The 21,993-nt window shown below is 37.2% G+C and overlaps 3 protein-coding genes across 4 annotated transcripts in view; 2 read left to right on the top strand and 1 right to left on the bottom strand.

The window, feature by feature from the left end:
- Positions 1-368: 368 nt before the first annotated feature.
- Positions 369-20,284, bottom strand: Rad1 (RAD1 checkpoint DNA exonuclease). The gene is made up of 7 exons (XM_071612653.1): positions 19,071-20,284; positions 8,884-9,011; positions 8,178-8,448; positions 7,136-7,244; positions 6,130-6,388; positions 4,274-4,372; positions 369-3,209 (listed from the first exon to the last, which is right to left on the bottom strand). Exons 1-7 carry the CDS (start codon positions 19,083-19,085, stop codon positions 3,032-3,034), a joined length of 1,059 nt encoding a protein of 352 aa, XP_071468754.1. The 5' UTR covers positions 19,086-20,284; the 3' UTR covers positions 369-3,031.
- On the top strand, positions 9,096-18,569 carry Brix1 (biogenesis of ribosomes BRX1). Its single transcript, XM_027936247.2, has 10 exons — positions 9,096-9,301; positions 12,105-12,216; positions 13,413-13,456; positions 15,120-15,190; positions 15,436-15,485; positions 15,588-15,661; positions 15,816-15,866; positions 16,292-16,393; positions 17,760-17,888; positions 18,121-18,569. The coding sequence occupies exons 1-10, from the start codon at positions 9,143-9,145 to the stop codon at positions 18,388-18,390; spliced, it is 1,062 nt and encodes a 353-aa protein (XP_027792048.2). The 5' UTR covers positions 9,096-9,142; the 3' UTR covers positions 18,391-18,569.
- A 983-nt stretch (positions 20,285-21,267) lies between the features above and the next one.
- Dnajc21 (DnaJ heat shock protein family (Hsp40) member C21) overlaps positions 21,268-21,993 on the top strand; it is a 29,234-nt gene continuing 28,508 nt past the window's right edge. For both annotated transcript variants that reach the window (XR_011707642.1, XM_071612652.1), the window contains exon 1: positions 21,268-21,527. Coding sequence is in view for 1 of the 2 variants with exons in the window: in XM_071612652.1 (XP_071468753.1) it covers positions 21,431-21,527 (97 nt within the window). In the remaining variant the exon portion in view is untranslated. The remainder of the gene's footprint in view (positions 21,528-21,993) is intronic.

The raw sequence follows: 21,993 nt of genomic DNA on the forward strand, positions 1-21,993 counted from the left end.
CCAGCTTTACAAATTGAGAGCCACTACTAGTATATATTGATCAACAAACTATTCATTTCAAAAAGAAAACCTGCTTTACTCTGATTATCAAAAACTTAGGCCATGACTGAGATATGAATACCAGAAGCACTTATAACACAATAGGCAGTGTTGTTTTTGTATGTCAGGTTACAAGCACCCCCCTGGCAGTCATGCAGCTCTAAAGGATTTCCCACTCCATCCAGGGAGGAACAGCTGGAGTCCTAATCAGAAATGCCATAGGCAACTGCTACAGGTATTTCTGTATTCTGAACCAAAGCAAATTACAAATATAATCAAGGAAAAGAAAAAAGAAAAAAAAAAAAAAAACACCACACTTCTCCAGTTCCTCAGGATCCAATAAATTTTATTTCCAGTGATGAGAGACAGGGAAGGGGAAGAAGGGAAGCTGTTGAAAATTCCACATGCTACGCTTTCAGCAACTGTAACTATTTTTTATTAGAACTTCTTTTAGCACCACAGAAATTCTATGGCTTACAATAAAAATGATTGTCGTCTGATTTTTATGAGAAAAATAAAATTTAACAGATTTTATTATTTTGAGGCATTTCATCAATTCTAGGTGGAAGCACATCAAATAGTGAATAAAATTTTTAAAAGATTGCTTACCCATTCATGCTAAGTACAATTTTACTAAAAATGAGATAAACTTCAAAAAAGCAAAAATAAAATTATTAAAAATAAGATTATATTCTTCCATATGCTACACATAAATTTGTAGTCACCAGCGTCACTAGCTCTGCCTGAGGAAACCCTCTCCCTAGAAATCTTATACTAGAGCTAAAACAAAGTGAAAACTTTATTTCACCAAATAATTGTGGCAGATTTTTTTTTTTTTTTTTTTTTGCAAAAAGGTGGAGTGTGACCATTATGTGAAGTTTTAAAAAATTGTGCCTGTATTACTTATTCATTTATTACTAAACTGTCTGGTACAAGTTTAGAATGCACAGAAGAATACTCATGAATATGTGTTAATGCAGTGGCAACCATTATGGAGTGAAATACGGAAATCCCTAGGTCAAATAAAACACACATAGAAAGACAATTTTTTATTAAATTGGCACCTTGATGTTGATGATTTAATTCTAAATAACTGAAATGATTCTAAAATAGCTAAAAACACATAGATAAAAATGATAGCTTTCAATGTATAAAAATTATCCATCCTTCCTTATTAAATCCATTTATACATATGGGCAGTGTTTTCATAAATGTTAGATTGAAATAAATTTAGAGTTAAGTAAGCAGAATTAAACAGTAATCAGTAAAATGCTAAAGATAATCTGAAAGTGGAGTTTCTTTCATCAAACATTTATTGAATGCTTATTATTATCCTAGTCACTGTTCAAGTATAGAACAAATCAGTGAACCAACCCCCAAATAACTACCCTAATTTTAATTTGTTTTTAAGGGTGGGTCTAGTAAAAACTGAAAACCTCTTAGACAAATTCTAAAACTGCTATAATACAACCTTATTTTAAATATAAGGGAAAATTACAGACCCTGAAATGTTAACTAATTAATTTCATAATTATGTTTTAGATTTTCTGTTCTTGGTGTTTAAACAAACAAAAAATATTCTAACATTTAGTAGAGTCATTCATTTCCTTCTTGAACACATACTAACTACACTTTACAAAATTTTAACTTCTTGTGTAGCAGCAGAGCATTCCAAGATTGCCTGGGAGACTTGCCAGTTAGGTAAGTCAAGTACTGACCCTGGGTTACATCAAGAACTGTGTATGTGACTAGGAAGAGGTGTCTGCAGCGGTTCTGAAGGAGCCTGTTGCAATACTCTTGGACTTCTTCTAATACTCTGGGGTCTGTTTTAAGGTAGAGCATTCCACAGATGCCCTTATGGGTTACTATCATTATCTGCTTTCAAAAGTTTGGAGCACTTTTACTTGAGGGAGGAGGTAGTCATGATGACTGGCATTAATGCGTAAATGCCAGGGAGGCTAAATGAATCCTGCAGTGGGAGGACAGTTCCCCTCCCCATGAAGAACTCTTACATCCAAAGGTTCAGTGGTGCTAGTCCATGACTGAGAGACATTAAAATGTTGTTACCTGGTTTATTAACAAAAACAGACACTTTATTTTAGTCATGTATTTTATCTCTTAAAGAACAGATAATTTTAGCATTATATTTTATTTTAAATACAAAATCATATAAAATATTTCAGTTAAAAACTACCCAGGAAAGTACAAAATAACTTAATAATTGGTTTTATATATTTTGGTTTGGTCAAGAAGCTATTACAGGCAAGTGGAAGGTTCCTATTAAACACTTATAATAGTACTTCCTGCTCCAAACAGTTCTGAGAAGAAAATCTATAATTCTGAAGACTGTTTTATACCCTGCTCTTCAAGAGACATACTTGAAACCATTTGAAGAACTATTCATACTGGTTTGACAGTGCTTCAACCTCAGAATTTTGTGAAGAAATCACATATAAAAGTATCACCTCTAGGGGGCTAGGGTTGTGGCTCAGTGGTAGAGTGCTTGCCTAGCCCATGTGAGGCACTGGGTTCCTCAGCCCCACATTAAAATAAAATAAAGCTATTGTGTCCACTTATAATTAAAAAATAAATACTTTTTTTTAAGTATCACCTTTTTTTTTTTTTTAAGAATCCTTCAAAACAGTGGTTTTCAAATTTTGGCACTCATCAGGATTTCCTGGGGGAACCTTGTTAATGTAACTTCATTAAAATAAAACCTTAAGTCTATTAAGCATTCTACTTAAACAGAACAGATCATAACTTATTCACCTTGACTCACAATTATTCCCATGAGTTCAAAAGATAGAACCACAGGATAGTCCAAAAAGCTGGATAGTCTATGTCTACATGAAAACATTTATTTATGAAATACATAACAATTGTTAGCCTACAGAGACCTATAGAAAATCCAACAAGAAATCATGAGTATTGTACTCAAAATGAGAACATAATCTTTCTTAAATATACACATAAACCTACTGAATTTTTATATTCAAGATTCAGGAACTTCTTCATCAGGGCAACAGTAATATTCTACAAAACATATTTGTCCATCTTCATTTCTAATCATGTACTGTAATGAGAGGAATCCCCGGTTATCTGTCCGAATAGATACCTTACAAGATAAAACTAATGCCTTGGTAGAGGGTTTCAGTAAAGAAATCTTGTATCTGTAAAGAGTAAATAAAAAGCTATTATTTGGATACACTTAACATAGTTTTCATTAACTCTAAGTAATGAACAAATTTAAACAAGAACTACTACTAAGTAACAAATATAAAATAAAATTAAACATTAGTTAGGCATGATGGCACAGATATGTAATCCCAAAAGCTCAGGAGGCTGAGGCAAGAGGATGGTGAGTTCAAAGCCAGCCTCAGGAAAAAAAAAAAAAAAAAATGAGGCATTAAGCCACTCAGTGAGACCTTGTCTCTAAATAAAATAGAGCTGGAGATGTGGCTTAGTGGTCAAGTGCCCCCGACTTCAATCCCTGGTACCCACCCCCTCAATCAAATACTTATCCAGTTTGCTAATATTTTGTTATTTTTATTCACCCACACTTATTCTTCCTGTGGTGAGCCGTTCCTATAGACCGTGGCCGCCATTAGAAGATGGCGCCGGCTTCCACTGTGGCCTGTGATAAACAACTCCTTTTTTGGAGAGTTGGCACGTAATCCCTTATCACCCTATGAGAAAGCTCCACGTGGCAGCTTTGCATTGGGGCTTGAGATGCTTTATTAAGGCTGGGAGGGGCATCCGGGAGAGAGAAGAAGAAATATCAAGGACCTGAATAAACTGCTGAAAGAAGATTCTTGAGTTGCGTCTTCCTTGCGGGCAAGGGGTCGCGACATCTTCCAAACCTCCAAGTAAATTCAACCCCCTCTCACTCGTTTTTTTTAAATACTATGCAATTTTATTAACAGTGTCTAAGTCAGGTATTTTTTGTTGATATAAATTTGGTATTTAAGCTGGGCACAGTGGCACAAGCTTATAAAACCAGCAATTTGAAAGGCTCAGGCAGGAGGATTGCAAGTTCAAGGTCCGCCTCAGTAACCAAATGAGCCCTTCAACAACTTAGCAAGACCCTATCTCAAACTAAAAAAATTAAAAGGGCTGGGAGTATACCTCAGTGGTAAAGTGCCTCTGGTTCAAACCCCCACCCCCCCTACAAATAAATAAATAAACAAGTATTTCATCTTTATCACTAATAACAACCTCTATATTAGGAACTGACCTGTTAACCTGGGTCTGATTACAATGAAATGCTTCCATCAAATCAGAATCTTTGGGATAATCAAGGTGGGAGCTTCCTGCATTTCCAAAAGTAGATAACCTATAGTAGAAAATGAGCATTTACTCACTGGTCCAACAATAAGCAACATTCAGATCCAAATAAAGAAATCATTTCCTCTAGCAGCTCATACTTACGGTGAAAGAGACATATATAACAAATATTTATATCATACTTTAAGAAGCATCATAATAAAGGTTCCCACAGGATGCTGTGGGAGTACAGGTAATTGCAACTAATAACTAATTTGAAGACAGTCACATCAGTCTATACATCCTACTCTGACACTGACTTTTCCTTATCCGTAAACCTAGAAATACATAACAGAAATGAGAAATGGAGTATGATGGAAGACCTTGATCTAAATCAATTGCAATGTTTGGGTACCATTTCCCAATCTTTATTGTCACAATGTTTTTCTGCATCTTGGACTGCTGTTGAGAGTTTTATGGCTTTCCTTCCTTGGTAACATTGCAGCTATATTTAGGCAATTTAAAATGTTTATATGTTGATTTAATTTGTAAAACTTGTTCAGCATTTCCTATGGGTCAGCACATTGATAAGTACAACATGAGCACAGTGATCAGACCTCGATGTAAGTTTTCCCCAAGCTCCATCTCCACTCCACATCTTGTCGATATTGCTTTTCCCAGGATCCATCTTTTCTATCTTTTTCTAACAAAACCTTTCTCTGAATGTCTTGTGCTTAGGCATCATTCCAGCAATGACGACGATTTTCAAATCTAAATTGCAGTGTAGACTGATTTCCTGAGTGCTGTACTGCTGGTACAGCAGTGTCACAGGCACCTCAAATTCTAACATATCCAGAACAAAAATTTTAACACCCACCTCCCCACTAACAAACTGTTTCCCACGCTGGCAATGAAAGATGCCATGATTCATCTAGTTACCCATGCAGACAGAGGCTATTTAGAAGGGGAGCCTCTGTCATACTGGTTAACTGGCTTTCAATGATTAACATTTTGGTTACCATTTTAACATAGCTTAAGCCAAATTTTTATCTGCCTAATGCCACTAAAAGGACCTGTGATTCTTTGAAACTTGACACAAAAAGAGCGTATACCTTTTATTCCATTTGGATTTAGTTCTTTTACTCTTCAATATTCTGAAATGTTTTAAAAGAGAATAAATATTTTGGGGCAGCTTTATCATTTTAACATTGTATTCCTGCTGGAAATTACCTTGGCCATTGCTCTCTGAGTGGTATATTCATGTGCTATTTACTCAAGCATTTTTTAATATTATTTTGGTACTCAGTGGTCTGCAGTTTTGTTCTTTCTCTGTTGTTTGACATATTTTCTCTTTACCTTAATTTTAAGCCGTTACTCCCATAATCTTAAAAGAGATATGTATATGTTAAGTACTCAACAGATACTGAGTAAATAAACCATATATCAGAAATATCTATTTTCTTTTGCATCCTGCACTAAAAAGAGAAAAAATACCATATAATACAAATACATTTTCCAAATATTTAGACCCAGTTTCCCTCATGTTGTGGTCTAATCTACAACAGTAAATAGTAACCTAATGAAAAGGCCACTAGATTATGGATTAAGAGAGTCAGCTTTTCATCTATAAACCAACACAACCAAATATGAAATCCTAACTTCTTAGGTCTTAAGTTTCTAAAGGTCTAAAATTATGAGGGAAGAACAATAGTTCCCTAAAGTTCTGGAAGTTCTAGGAACTTGGGTAATAAAAATTCTGCAACCTCAGCAATGTGTAAATGGAGAAAGGAAATACAGACCACATGAACCATAACTTCTCTCAAGTACCTGAAATATGGCTTATCAGGAGACATGGTGATTTGGAGGACCTCACTTGTCATATCCAATTCAGAAAATGCTTCACGGAGCCCTTCTGACTGCAGAATAATTTTATTAATAACATTGGTGCTACAGAAATCAAAATCAAGAGTCTCCTCGGGCTCCTGAGTATTGATTTTGCAGACCGTTACCACTCCTCCCTCTTCCAGAAATAACATCAAAGGGTGACCATAGCCTTGGTAACACATTCGAAGTGCAGTTAAAGTCCCTGCAACAGAAAGAAATCATACTTGGTTTGTCTTTATGGCTCTGTGTTCAGCTTCTCCTCCAAATGACAGACTAAATTCCTTAAGAATATTTTCTGATTTATTCTGCCAAATTTCTATCATATGCGTATCTCCTTAAAAGAAATTATAATCTGAAAAATTGCAAGATTGGGAACCAGAGCAAAATTAACTTTCTGAATTAGCTTGCCCAAAATACCTCAGAAATAGCTCACTGATCATATGCACAAACACACACACCCATTTCAGGACAGAGAATCTATCCATGGACTAACTTGACAAGTAACACAATTTGTGTTGCAGTATAGGCTATGCTATTTCTTGAAGGTTCAATTTCAGCAACAGTGCATTACTTTAATGTCTGTACTTATAATGTCAGTGTATTCACTCTTAAGAATTCTTCCAACTACTACTGGGAGATAGTCTTTACATTTCTTCAAATTTTAAGAGGAAATTGGGAGAAAAGAGCGTGACTAATGATGGTATGAATTTTGGTATTCAAAACCATTAAAGGAGAAATATGATAAGACAGTTTAGCTTTTTCTCCTTACTGAATGAAAAGTCACTTAATATTGGAATAAGTCTTAATGGATGATTGTGACCATTGAAAAATGTATTGCCAACTAATTTTCTAAAAAAACAATGATTATGTATATTCTAAAGAACTTATATTTTTCTGATCATTCTGTATAATATTTTACGTTTTTATAAGGACAAATGAAATGGTTCACCTGGCATAGGACTTGATCCAAAAATAGATAAGCAGTCCAAAAGGACTGTTAAATTAATTCGAAAAGTAATAGACTCTTCCTGAACCACAAACTCTTGAAATATTTCAGCCTACAAAGAATAAACATGAAAATGGAGTTATATTAAAGAATGAAATATGAGGTAGATTCTAGTTTTCACTTTAAATGTTTTAAAAATTACAATATTGTGCTAATGCCATGAGGATTTCTGATTACTAAGGAGAACATCTTAGTTTTCTCAGTTATACCTATTAGACCACTACTGGATAGCTTAATATCAAAGGTGTAACAGTGATACAGATCCCATGGCAAAGCCTTGTGATGGGTCCTTCATTTCCATTCCTGGATCAAAACCTATCTCCTGTTCCTTTGTCTTCTTTTCCTGTTTATCAGCATGGGTAAGATCACTTGGAAAATAGATAATTTTATAACATATGCATTAGTTTTCAGTATCTTTTGGGGGAACCATATCTTATTTATTTCTCCATCTCTGAGGCCATACTGTGCACTTCAGTGTTCAGAAACATGCTGAACTGAATCTGATCCATATAATTATTACTTTTTAAGGACAGATTGTGTTATCACCAATAAAAGTAAAAAACATCTTTTAATAATAGGGAGGTAATAATAATGTAATAGTAAAGAACAAAAAACATTTTCATCCCAAATCAGCTACTTACCAGCTATAAGACTCTGGTAAACTGCTTTTATTGTGCCTCAGTTTCCATGTATTTAAAATGGGAATAATAACAAAGCCTACCTTATATAGGTGTATTGTGAGGATTAAAGGAGTTAAATACTTAGAAGAGAGTGTCCTATAGTTTAGATTAATAAACCAGTCACTATTAACCATTATCTCTGAAAGACAAGATAGGAAAAGAATTTGTTACCAGAAGATTTAAAAAAATAAAATAAAATAATGACATTTTGTTCTCTACTTGAATTTTGTCTAGTGAGACTTTCTGAATTCATTAAACTGGGTGAAGAGTATGTCACAGGCTTCACAGGTGCCTTTTTCCCATACCTGAATAAAAGCATTTGCTTGCACACACTTTGCATTTTCCACTGTAACCTTGATTCCATTTTTAGTAGCGAAACATGTGGCAAAGTCTTTGAAATGAATAGCTTTCAAGATAGTAGAGAGATTCCTGACGTTGTCAAGGCTGGCCACTAAGCTGTTCTCATTCTCATCTTGGATCTGTTGGGTTAGGAGGGGCATGGTCCACTGCTCATTCGGCCCCGAGGGTAAGCTCTTGATGCTGGGGCCGACACTGCACCCGAGGATCAGGAAACACCTGAGAGAGTCAACAGTAAGCCGCGTCAGCGCAGGCAAGGCCCGGCGATCCCTAGCCACGCTGGTGCGGGCTGGAAGGGCCCCCGGAGCTCAACTCGACGGATCAGGCTGAGCCCCGCCTCCGCCACTAAACCGTCCCTTACCTGGGTGGCGGGGCGGGGGGAATTACTAATCTCTCAGAGCTACGGTCTCCTCGTCTTCGGTATGGGGCCAGAGATATTTGAAAAGTTGCAAACCATGAAATAAACAACGGATACAGTAACTGCATTTGGGGTCGGTTCCACAGTCAAACCCGGATATACCCACAGAGCTTGTTTAGAGCCAGCCGCCGAGCGTCAGCCTCCGAAGACTCTCCAAAAACCCGTCACCCCATTCACCAACCCACAGAACACCCGCCCCTCACTAGTGGAGAAAGCCCACGGCACCGAAATCCTACCTTTGCTGTAGGTCAGGCGCCTGAGAGCTCTTCCCAGCCAGGAAACCACGAAGGAAGAAAATGGAATCCCGCCACTCTTCAGATCCGCTTGACACCCCGGCCACCGTCACCACAGAGCTGAAGGAGGCCTAGAAAGCCGAGACCGGAAAGAGGCACCATAGAGTGGAATAGGACTGCAGAGCCCAGCGCATGGTAACATAGAGACCGGAAAAAGGAGCGAGCGGCCGGCCCGGAAGTAGAGCTACGGCGGTGAGGCAAGATGGTGGCAACCAAGAGGAAACGGCGTGGGGATTTGGCGGTTCAGGCGAAGAAGCCAAAAAGAAACGAAAAAGATGCCAAACCTTTATCTAAGTCGCCCGTCAAGGCAGAAGAGGTGGAGGAAGAAGAGAAAGACCGTATCCCAGGTCCCGTTTGCAAGGTAGAAGAGCTGCTCCGGGGTTACACCTGCGAGGGCGGCTCCATGCGCCTTCTTTGGGGCTAACTACAGTTCTGCTGTTTCCGGAGTATCCCGAGTTTTACCCCGGAGCGGTCTCAATGGTCCGCTGGGCTGAACTGGGCATTGTTTACTTCTAATCCTGGCGCACGTGGCCGTCTTCCCGGAGGCGGCAGTCTGTAGATTTCTTACCCAACTCAACGGGGTGCTCAGTTTTAGCATTCTGTTTTCCAGTTACTCAGGCTTTTTCTAGCAAAATGCTTTTCCTTATTTATTTCTTGCTATAGGGAATATATTTTCCTGTGGTTGGTATTTTCATATCCGCAATAGTCAGCCAGTGTTATTCAGGGATCCTGAAGCGTGTTATCTAAACTGGGATGTTTTTCTGGGGATTGACTCGGACTTATTTGAACAGGTGTTTAATTCAGGAATGAAAATTAGGATAGATAGCATGAGTTTTGTCTGTGTTCAACAAACTTTTTATTTTGGTACCAGGGATGGAACCCAGGGGTGCTGAGCCATTGATCAGTATGTCCCCAGCCATCACCGCCCGTTTTTGGTCTCGCGGAGTTACCTAGGCTGGGTTTCAACTCAGCCTCCGGAGCCGCTGAGATTACAGACAGGCGCCACCCGCTGGCCTTTCACAAACTTTTAATGTGCCTTGTAGTGTACGAGGTAGGCTTCCCCTGGCATTTGATATTGCAAAGATGACTAGAACGTGACCTTTTCCTGAAATTTTGGAATTTAAAAGGAAATTAAGAATTCATAGAAATTGATAGATTTTATTTAAAGGAAAATGAGCACAAGTTCTAGTTGGAGTTAACTTTCATTCAACTGAAAGCTCCTTGAGCCAGGTGGAATATTGTGGAGACAAGGATTGTCTTTATTAGTTTCAGTGTTTTCTGCACCTAGCAGAGTACTCAAGCCCTGACCCTGTGTGGTATGATGGCAAGCTCTGGGAAAAGAGTGACTGTAAGGAATGAAAGAGGAGTGTGAATTAATAACCCCTCCCTATTAGTAGACAGTGACATCCTGTGCTGTTATCTGCCCGTTTCAGAGGATGAAAAGACTTTTTGGGAAAAATAAGCCAGAGAAAAATCTGGTAGATTTTCAGTAAATGTTAGTGCTCTCACTCTTCCTTTAAGGAGCTGGAAAGAAATATGAAAGAATCTATGGCCTTGAGTTATGCATTGTGTGAAACACTGGAGCTAGAGCTTATTTTTATCCTAGGATAATAAGATAGAAATTATGAGACTTAATGTTGAATTGGATCTTAAAGGGTAACGTTTTTTGTTTTGTTTCTTTGATTTTGGGGGGATACCAGGGATTGAACTCAGCGGCACTTGACCACTGAGCCACATCCCCAGCCCTAAGACAGGGTCTCACTATGAGTTGCTTAGCACCTTGCTTTTGCTGAGGCTGGCTTTGAACTCCTCCTGCCTCAGCCTCCCAAGCTGCTGAGATTACTGACTTGCACAACTGTGCCCATCTTAAAGTGTAGGATTTTGATGTTCAAAATGAAAGGGAACAGTCCAAGGGAAAGAAAAAAGAACTAGCCAAAGGTGTTGAAGTGGGAAATACTGAAAATCTAAAAGCAGAACCAGATTGAAGTGTAGGATTGATACTGGTTGTAAAAAGTGAAAGTTTATTTTAAAATACAACTTTAAAGCTATGTCATTTTCAATTTGGAAAACTCTGGGAGATGAGATTGTGATTCCAACAGTGTTTTGAACTGGCTAGTCTGCCATATCTATTGGAGGAACTTGTTTCTGGGAAGGTTAGCCATTTAGGAGATTTGCCCTTCATACAAGGTTAAAAGGATCTAAGTAAGGACACTGTAAATGAGAAAAGAATTAAGATCTGTTGCAAAGAGAAATTAACAGCATTCAGCAATGCTGATAATATAAGAAAATAAGTGCAAATGGAAGGTTCAGAGTCTGGGGGACTGAAATGATGATAACATCAAAAAAAGAAATGGCAACCAAGTTTACTAGATTTAAGGGATAAGATAATATTATAGTATTGCGAGTTGAGTTTCAGGCTTTAGTCAAATACTTGGGTTATTAGGGCAAAAGAGAGTTCCTTTCTGTAGAGAATATAAGAATAAGTTCTCCAATGGAGAGAAAAACAATTTAACAAAAAAGGAGACTGAGAAAAACAAAAACTTTAGAATTTTGGGAGGAGGAATTGAAAAGAATGAAAATGAAGAACAGAAAAGTAAAGAAAGAAGGAGGGCATTTCTGGGTAGCAGATGTGCTCAGTAAATGTTATTAAGAGATTGAAAAAAAGAGTTGCGAATGTTTGGCTTACTATTTTTAATTTGTTTTTTGTTTTTGAAACGGAGTTTCACTTTGTTGCCCAGGCTGATCACTAACTGTTGGACTCAAGTGATCTTCTGCCCTGGCCTCCTCAGTAGCTGAAGCTACAGGCATGCACCATCATACCCAGCACTGGAAGCTTTTAAAACTATCTTTAAAAAACAAGATGCTGGGGGCAGTGGCTCTGTGCCTGTAATCCCGGCAAGATTCCACAGGCTGAGGCAGGAAGATCACAGGTTAGAGATCAGCCTCAGAAACTTAGTGAGGTTCTAAGGATTTAGTGAGACCCTAACTCAAATTTAAACATAAAACAAACAAACAAAAATAAATAAAACGGAAAAGAGCTGGAAATGTGGTTCAGTGATTAAGCAACCTTAGGCACAATCTCTGGTACCCCCCCCCCTCCCCAAAAAAATATATATAGGTTCAGTACAAGATTTAAGATCTTTTAACATTTTGTTTTTCTTTAGGGCAAATGGAAGAATAAGGAACGGATTCTCATTTTTTCTTCTAGAGGAATAAATTTCAGAACAAGACATTTAATGCAGGACTTGAGAATGTTGATGCCTCATTCTAAAGCAGGTGCCTTTATAGCAAGTATTTTAAGAAACTGTATTTATAAACTTGCATATTTATATATTTACAGTTATTTATGTATTTTCTCTTCATTTGTTCATCTGGTTAAACAGAGAATGAGAGTACCTCAAAAGTGTATCCTCAAGTAACACAATTTATTAAATGAATATTTCATAAGAATCTTTATAGAAATCAATAGATGTTCACTTTCTTACATAGGTACCCTAACATTGAAACATTTTTCAAAACAGTCTAGGAATGTCTTCATTACAATGCTTTGTGTCTGTGTTGGGAGATGCTTTTGGTTTTAATTCTAGCTAATAGCTTGGTCCTTTATACCAGTGCTACTTAAACTGGGGTAGGCTTTAATGTCTTCATATCTCTGAAACTAATAAGAGAAATTTTAATTTGTATAATTTTTCTATGATAATCCAAAATCATTTTTTAAAAGTTTTCTTTGACAACTGTGACTTGATATTAAAAGATATTGTCATTGGTTAATATTTTTGCTCTCTTAAGTGAATGTTTTCTTGAATGGCTCCTTGGATATAATCTTCAGTTTGGGAATTTTCCCATTTTTGAAAAGGGTTCATAGAATATAACCATCTGGACCCCTGGCTTCTCCATTTGTAGATTCAACTAACTACAGAATGAAAATATTCAGGGAAAAAACTACTGAATATACTCAGACTTTTTTTATGTCACTATTTCCTAAACAATATAGGATGACAACTATTAATATAGCTTTTACATTGCATTAGGTATTATAGGTAATCTGGAGATGATTTCAGGTATACAAGAGGATGTGCCTAGGTTTTATACAGTTGGCTACATGGTTTTATATAAGGAACTTGAGCATCTATAGATTTTAGTATGTGCACTGGGTCCTGTAATCAATCGTCCTTGGATATAGACCAGTCCTACTTGGATACAGAGGATGACTGTACCTAGAGCCTGAGAAACTGCTTAAAACACTGTTAATGATTCTTGAGGTCTAGTTTTTAATTACTTGTTTTCTTCACACTTAAAAGGAATCAATCAAAGGTTGTTTATTCTCGGGTCTGATTATTTTGAAAATTAATTGTGAAAATCTCTTTACCAAACAGTACAAAAACACCAGAAATTGTTTCCTAGGTAATATGTGAATTTATTGAAATAGCTTTGAAATCTTTCATTTACTTATTTTTTTTTTCTTTTTATAGATACTAAAATGGATCGTAAAGATAAGTTATTTGTGATTAACGAGGTAAGTTTAGAAACTATAGCAAAATATTTTAGAAAGTTTAACGATGCCTTATTAAAATATAAGTCAATTATTTGATGACTTTAAACTTGTTTTATGAGAATATTCAAATTTTTACACTTCAGTAACCTGTTATGTTTTTATAGTACTTCCTATACCTCACATTTTAGTGCTTCGGTATATATTATTTCTGAATTCTGTGTTTATTGTGTCTCAACAAGCATATTGAAATTTCCTGAAGACAAAGATACCTCATTTGCTTTCTTTCATAATGTCTGTATTGTACAAAATTCATAGTAGATATTCATAAAAATTATCAACCAATCTGTATAAAATAAAAGTCACTGAATATTTATAGAAAATCCACATTATAAAAATAATCGTGCCAAAAAAGTGATATATGTGAGATTTGTTCTTAAATAGTATAAACTAGTAGTAGGTTAAAATATTATTGAAGATATTAAACCTGTATTTGAAAGAATAGTTTTCAAAATAATTGTTTTAAGATAGTTCTTTTACTAGAAAGCTTCTTTTATTTACTCATTTAGCACAAATTTTTAAATCTCTGCTCTAATATTATTCTGTGTACTACGGAATCATTGTTTACCAAAATACTACCCCTGCTGTTGTGGAGCTTACATTCTAACAAGGTGGGCCATAAACAAAATTTATAATTTCAAAGAGGGAAGAGAAAATTTATAATTTTCAAGGAGATAGAAGTAAAGCAACATATGGGTTTTTGGCAACTTAGCTAAACTGGAAAGGCCTTTCTGAAGGAATGCTGTTCAACTTAATATTTGGTAGAGTCTTAAGTAGAAATATTTGTGGAAGAACATGCTATGTAGGAAAAAAAAAAAACAAGTCCAGAGGCCTAGAAGTGGCACAAACTTAATGTTATTTATTTGGAGACCAGTAATTTTATGATACAAAAGCATTGGGCCTAATATTTTTTTAAAGTTGCTAGGTTTAAAGTCTCAAGTAATTTATGAATATCATATGGGATAGCTTGAGTTTATGTGTATCAACATAATACAAGAGTTTGCTCTTGTGTTTTGTGTATTTCCTTAAGGGTTACTTTGTAAACCTTCAAGATGTTGAAGTACAGTTCAACTTGGAGTAGGTTTTACATGGTTTTGCTTTTCACCAATCCTATAATGATTTTATAGAACAAGATCATCAAGAAATGTGATAAGTATAAATGAGGAGGAAAAACTTGAATTTTATGAATTTAAAATAAAAAACCTAAGAAGTTGAGGATAAAATAACCACTATAAAAGCATTGATTCTGTAAGGATGGTATATTCATAAGATTGATGCGTTTAATTGTGGTGTGCCTTATCTTTAGGGCATTTATTTTCAGTCTTTGTATTTGGAAATAGGACTATGGTTGGAAGAAGTACCAATAATCAAAAGTGAGACCAGTTGCTTTAAAATGCTAGGCCAAACAGAGTAGGATAGATACGTCTACCAAAGAGTTGCTCAGAAAACTCTTGAAATATCCTACCCAAGAGGAACTTTAAATATTTCTGGAAAGAATAAATTCACCTAGGTGTAGACCTTAGGGCCTATTAATTTGCTTAAATGTTTTTGGAGAAATTTGTTTGAATTGCACTAATTACATTCTCACTTGTATCATATACATTTTTCTGTACTTTGCTTCATTTAGGTCTGTGAAATGAAAAACTGCAATAAATGCATCTATTTTGAAGCTAAGAAAAAACAGGATCTCTATATGTGGTAAGAGGATTATTAAGATTTGCATTGAACTTAAATGGGCTTCTCTTTGTACCTCGTATGTAATAGAATCCTTTCAGTTTTTTATGTAAAAGAGGGGAGAATGAAGCAAACTCATTTAATTTCACAAAATTTGAAGCCTTTAAAGAAAATTTAATATTTCAATAAGCATATTATGGTATCTTCATGAATAGGTGGTAAGCATATACTATATTCTAAATTCTAAAAGTTTTCCTCATATATTCCAGGCTTTCAAATTCACCTCATGGGCCATCTGCCAAATTCCTTGTTCAAAACAGTAAGTTAACTCAGTTTTATTTTTTAAAGAAAAAATTAATAATCATTTGGAATAATTGAGTCAAAGTTACAACTATTTTTGTTTTTGTTTTAATTTTTCAAGTTCATACCCTGGCTGAATTAAAGCTGACAGGAAATTGTTTGAAAGGTTCTCGGCCCCTTTTGTCTTTTGACCCTGTAAGTTTCTCATACAGTGTCTGATTTTCTTATTTGCATAGCTGTTTTTTAGTAGATATAGTTGTGTATATAATTAGGTTTAGTTAATATAAAGAACAATTTTAAGTTATGCATTCTACTACTGTCAAATAATATGTTCTTTTCATTTTTGTAGGCTTTCGATGAATTGTCACACTATTCATTGTTAAAAGAACTCTTAATTCAGGTAAATATCTTTCCTAGAAAGCATTTTTAGTAAGAAGTGACTGTCTTCCTTGGGACTTTTTTGTATGAGTGTCTGATACTAGGGATTGAATCCAGGGCAGCTCTACTACCAAGATGCCTAGTCTTTTTATAAGTTGCCCAGGTTGGTGATGAACTTTTGATTCTCAGCCTTCTGAGTTAAGGTCTTCCTTTAGACTTTTTATTAACTTACTTATCAAAAACATTTATAAAGGGCTGGGGATGTGGCTCAAGCGGTAGTGCGCTCGCTTGACATGCGAGCGGCGCTGGGTTCGATCCTCGGCACCACATACAAATAAAGATGTTGTGTTCACTGAAAACTAAAGAATAAATATTAAAAAATTCTCCCTCAAAAAAAATTCATAAACGCCTTGTGATAAGTAATTAATGTGGTTTTTTTTTAACTAGATTTTTAGTACACCCAGATATCATCCCAAAAGCCAACCATTTGTGGACCATGTGTTTACTTTCACCATTTTGGATAACAGAATATGGTTTCGGAACTTTCAGGTTAGCTTTACTTTGCTTTTAAATTATAGATTTAAGTAAGGTATGTGGGATTATTTGTAGACATAGAAAATGCAACCTGTAAATCCTTTTGTTTTAAATAGTCTTATTTCCTTCTCAGAGGTTTACTGCAAATAAATAATTGTCTATTACTCATATTTTAAGTGATCTCTGTCTTCGTCTTTTCATGGTCATGAGTTAATATGGAGTGCAGGTTTGTTCACAAGCCATGGTATGTTTCATTTTTATAAAAAGGAAAATCTTGCTGGGTGCAGTGGCACACACCTATAATCCCAGTGGCTTGGGAGGCCGAGACAGGAGGATCACAAGTTCAAAGTCAGCCTCAGCAAAAAAGTGAGGCGCTAAGCAACTCAGTGAGACCCTGTCTCTAAATAAAATACAAAATAAGGCTGGGGAGGTGGCTCAGTGGCCGAGTGCACCTGAGTTCAATACCCAGTACTGCATTAAAAAAAAGGAAAATCTCTGGTGTAATTAGGGTTCCAAATTTTTGCTAAAGAATTTATGTAAAGAATACAAGAAAATATGTTTTTCTTCCAAAGGTTACTATCTATCCAGGGGCAAGGAGGAGATAAGACAGACAAACATGACTTCTGTAGAAAGCATTCAATGAGAACTATTAGATGAGTCACACTGTGACTCATTCAGAAGAGGTGATTCTTGAAATCTTGAAGCAGAAATTTGGTAGAATAAGTCTGCAGAAAGATGGAGAAGTGAATGACAGCAGCAAGTACAAAATTTGAAACAGCATATGGACTCTTACCTGTGTGTTTTATATAAGACTCCTTGCAATATGAATTAAGTATATTCCATTCTTAACCTCTGAGGGCAGACATACCTGAACCAACATACAGTGTTAATGTTTGTGAGAAGCAAGATGTGAAACAAATTCAGATTAGTCAATTTTTTTTTTTTTTCTTTTTTTGGTATTATGTTTAAACCCAGAGGTGCTTAACCACTGAGCCCTATCCCCAGGTGTTGTTTTTTTTTTTTTTTATCATTGTTTTGTTTTTGAGACAGGGTCTTGGTAAGTTGCATTGGGCTGGCTTTGAACTTGTGATCCTTCTGCCTCAGCCTCCTGGGCCGATGAGATTATAGGCATGTCACTGCTTCCAGCAGATTAGTCAATTTTTAAAGATCATATTGAGAAAACATATGTATTTTTCCAGAACAACCTCCTGTAACTAGTAATAGATTCAGAAAATATTGATGATTTGGCACTTGCCGAGTTTTCTCCATGTCTCTACCTTAATTTTACTGAATATCAGTTGTTTAGCACATTTGTAATGAGGGTATATCCAGTTTTGAGTTGTATATCCAAACCAAAACGAATCTTTCCCTTCTGTTAAAGATCATAGAAGAAGATGCTGCTCTTGTAGAAATAGGACCTCGTTTTGTCTTGAATCTTATAAAGATTTTTCAAGGAAGTTTTGGAGGACCAACTTTATATGAAAATCCTCACTACCAGTCACCAAACATGGTAAGCTTTTTTGTTGTTGTTTAGTGGTCTTCAGTGTACCAGAACTCTGTGACCAAAATAATTTCTTAAAGTAATTATTAAAACTGTGAAACCAGTTTTGGTTTTTGTTATGTATATACCTGTGAATTACTACCTTTTCTCATGACACTGGTGAAGGAACAGAGTTCCTAAGTGAATGTCTGCCTTATATAAAATGTTTATTACAAAACCACCTAATCTTTGTTGTTTCTAGCATCGGCGTATCATAAGATCTATCACAGCTGCAAAATACAAAGAGAAACAGCAAGTGAAAGATGTGCAGAAACTGCGAAAGAAAGAGCCAAAGACTATTCTTCCACATGATCCCACTGAAGATGTTTTTGTTACACCAGCTGAGAAAAAACCAATAGAAATACAGTGGGTAAAACCAGAGCCAAAAGTCGATTTGAAAGCAAGAAAAAAAAGGATTTACAAAAGGCAAAGAAAAATGAACCAGAAGGTGAACAGTGGGAATGCAAAATGAATCAATGGATAAAGATTTGTTTTTCAGTTGTTGTGTATTTATTTTGTATTGAGTATGTAAATACTTTTATCTAGGACTACCTTTTGTCTAATTAGTGTACCATTTAAAAGAAAAAAATCTTAAAAATCAGTGATGCTTATCATTTTCCAAATAAAATATCACCAGAACTCATCAGTTAACTTTTGTTTTTCTTGTCAGCTTATTTGATATTACTAAAAACTTAGTATGCTCAGTGGTTTAGGATTGTTTTCTTGGGTTAGAATTTTTAGTTTAGCAACACTGAAATTCAATTTATTTATTGGGTTCTTACTACATACAAAGGCTTTGGGCTCTTTGGGAGCATAGTTGCTAAGTAGTAAAATAGGGATACCCTGGTAGATAGCAAAGCATCTTAACTGAGCTTTGGCTCCTAGAGTCACCAATTAATGAAACCTTGGAAAAATTAACCTCTGATCTTTTTCTCACCTCAAAAGAGAATTCATTAAAATTTTTAAGTTTTGAGAATCAAATGAGTTAATACCTATGTTGAAAGCACTTTGTATACTACAATTTTGTTTTAGAAGCAATGGGTATAGATTATTTTTAAAACCTAGTCTTGCTGGGTGTGGTAGTACATGCCTGTAATCCAAGCAATTTGGGAGGCTGAAGCAGGAGGATCGCAAATTAGAGACAAACCTTACCAACTTAGACCCCATCTAAAAAAAGACTGGGATGCAGTGGTAGACTGCCTCTGGATTCAATCCCCTGAACTGCAAAAAAACAAAAAGAAGAAAAAGTCAAGTACCAGAACATTTCTGGGCTTAAGATCTTAGAGACAGATTAGTAATGGGAAAAAAAGAGTCTTCCAGTGACCATGGGACAGATAGAAATATTTATAATACATATACATTTTATAAAATTGAGTCATGTACATGCTGTCATCTATTTATTGGCTTCACATTGGTCATTTTCCCATGTTTATGTGTTTCCTAGCTGCATACTTGTACTTTATACCACAGCTAGATAATATGATAAGTATGGTTGACCCCTTATTGTTGAATATTTCAGTTTTATTACTTTTTCTGATTCAGGTGCTTACAGTGAATATTTCTACACATTAAGTGATGGTTTTTTAGAAATGGGACTCAAGTCAAACATTTTAAACAATATTTTGCTTGATAGAACATTCATTTCATTGCATCTTTTGCCAATGGTGAGATAATGTCAGAAAAAAAAGGTTTGGTTTTAAAAGTTAGTTTTTCTTTTGTGACTAGACTTGTTTTTCTGTAGTAAGATTATCTTCTACAGATTTCTAAAAGTTCTTATATAGTAAAGTTATTTTAGACTTCTGTCCTATATTACATTTTCATTATGTCTTATTTTGAATCTTTGGAAAGAACTATTAATCTTCCATTATTTAATTTTTAATTTTCTCCTAAAGATCTTAGTTGTATGTTAACTATGTTACTTATCTTGAAATAGTCTAATTTAGACTAGTTGTACAAGTAATTCAGTTCAGAGGTTCACTTCTGTGGTTAATTAAGTCCAAATCTAGTTAAATGCAAAAAACAAGGTGGCCATTGGTTTATTTAGGCAATTATGGATAGCCTTGGATTAAAAAAATGAGACAGACTATTCAGGATTGTTAGACACCCACATCTCAGAAAAAGGTTGATCTTAAAACTAACAATTTGCCAGTTTGAAGACACCTTTTTGAGAGATGCATTGTGGAGTTCAGGTAGAATCTCCAACCTCATATTTGTAAATGATCAATTTCCATATGAAAATGTTTTTATGCCCCAAATTTTCACAATCATTTATATGGATACTTTATCTGAGTGAACTCTGGAATGGATCATCTCCCAAATCCATGTTCATTTAGAAGTTAATCTATTATTTTCTTAAGACTGAAATTTATATTCAGGGTCATTGTCTTTAAAATTTCTAAACATTGTTATAGGCAAAAATAGGTCTCAGAAGGGAAAAAAAAAGCAAGTGACTTCCAGATTTTGTACATGAAGGCAGATATAGTGGGAATAAAAAGAATCTCTCCCACCAAATCCATTCACAGGAGGGGAAAGGTCCCATGTTTCTTCAAACCTTATTGGAATATTTTTTTACAGATCTTCCATCAATGCAGAGCAGTTAAGCTAGTCAGATAACCCAAACCTTGTTGATTAAAAATTATCCCATAATTGCTTTCTTAATCTAAACCAATCTGGCAAGTAGGATGAAGCCAGACAGGATTAAAGTAATGGATGGATAGATCAGCACAATTCCATGTGTATTGGTTATTTTAAATGTGTTGATGTTTTCTTCTTAAATTGTTTGATAAGCTGATTTATACAGTCTTCTTTAATGTCATTTCTCATGTATATTGATCAAAGTGAGTGGTAGCATAGGTTTTACCAAGTGGCAGCTGCCAAGAAGTGAATGTAGTTCAATGAATCCTGCCATTACATAGAGGAGACTTGAGCCAACCACTTGACTAGTGGAGCCCTATTTGCCTCATCTATTACAAAGGGGACTTAGTTGAGAAATAATCTGAACCCCATGATATTTTCGAGAATCCTTCCCATACCAACCTTGTCTCCCTCCCGCCTCAGCCCTCAAGCGGGCTGTCCAGTCAGTGTCACTCACCGTCTGCGGTTTGTGCCGCTCACAATGACACCCGCCGTGGCCCCGCCCACTGCCCGGAGGCCCCGCCTCCCACTCCTTCAGAGCCCCTACGAAGCCCCGCCTCCCTCCCCGCGGCTCTTCCCGGAATAGAGCCCAGCCCCCGCCCATGCGGAGCCGCGGCCGCCGGCGGCGCCGCCCCCTCTGCGCGCCCGCGTGCCGCAGCCCGCGTCGCCTACCGCCGCCGCGCGCCTCCGCTGCCCCGCGCCGCTGCCGCCGCCGCCGCCGCCGCCACGCTCGCTGGCTGGCCGGGTGCGGGCGCCGGGCTCCCGCCGGAGGAGAGGACAACCAGCGCCGCCGCCGCCGCCGCCGCCGCCGCTCGGGTCCGGGCCCGGGTCCCGGCCCCGTCCCGGGCCCCGGCCACAACCCCCTGCCGGGCCCGGCCATGAAGTGTCACTACGAGGCGCTGGGGGTGCGGCGCGACGCCAGCGAGGAGGAGCTCAAGAAGGCCTATCGGAAGCTGGCCCTGAAATGGCACCCGGGTAGGTTACCGCCCCGCAACCGCCGCGGCGCTGGGAAAAGCCCGGGCGACCTTTCTCACCCCGTCCCGCGTGACACCGGGAGGCTGGCGGGCGCGACCTACCTGCCGCTGGGCCGGGTGGCAGCGCGCAGTCTGCCCATCCTGCGGTGGACGCCCCTCTCCTTCCCGCATTGCCCGTGTTTGGGAAGCCCACACTCTGGCGACTTCACCTGCCCTCTCGCAGGTTCTGCTCAGAACCTCTGGGTTCTGCCCTGCCCTGGAAGGAGTCGGCCTGGCAAGCCTCCGCCCTGCCGGTCCTGCTGGCCCAGCCTCCGGCGATCCTCCCTCAGCTGCCCTGAACTCGGCTGGGGAACCCCAGCTGCTTAGAGCTCACCTAGGGCTCCTTTCTTCCTGAAGTGAAGACCAGGGAGCCAGTAGGATGTCTTAGAAAGGGATGCCTGTGTTTTTTTCTTTTAGTGGGCTGCTTA

Source organism: Marmota flaviventris, chromosome 5 (genome assembly GCF_047511675.1).
Source record: "Marmota flaviventris isolate mMarFla1 chromosome 5, mMarFla1.hap1, whole genome shotgun sequence".
In the NCBI taxonomy this organism is placed as follows: domain Eukaryota; kingdom Metazoa; phylum Chordata; class Mammalia; order Rodentia; family Sciuridae; genus Marmota; species Marmota flaviventris.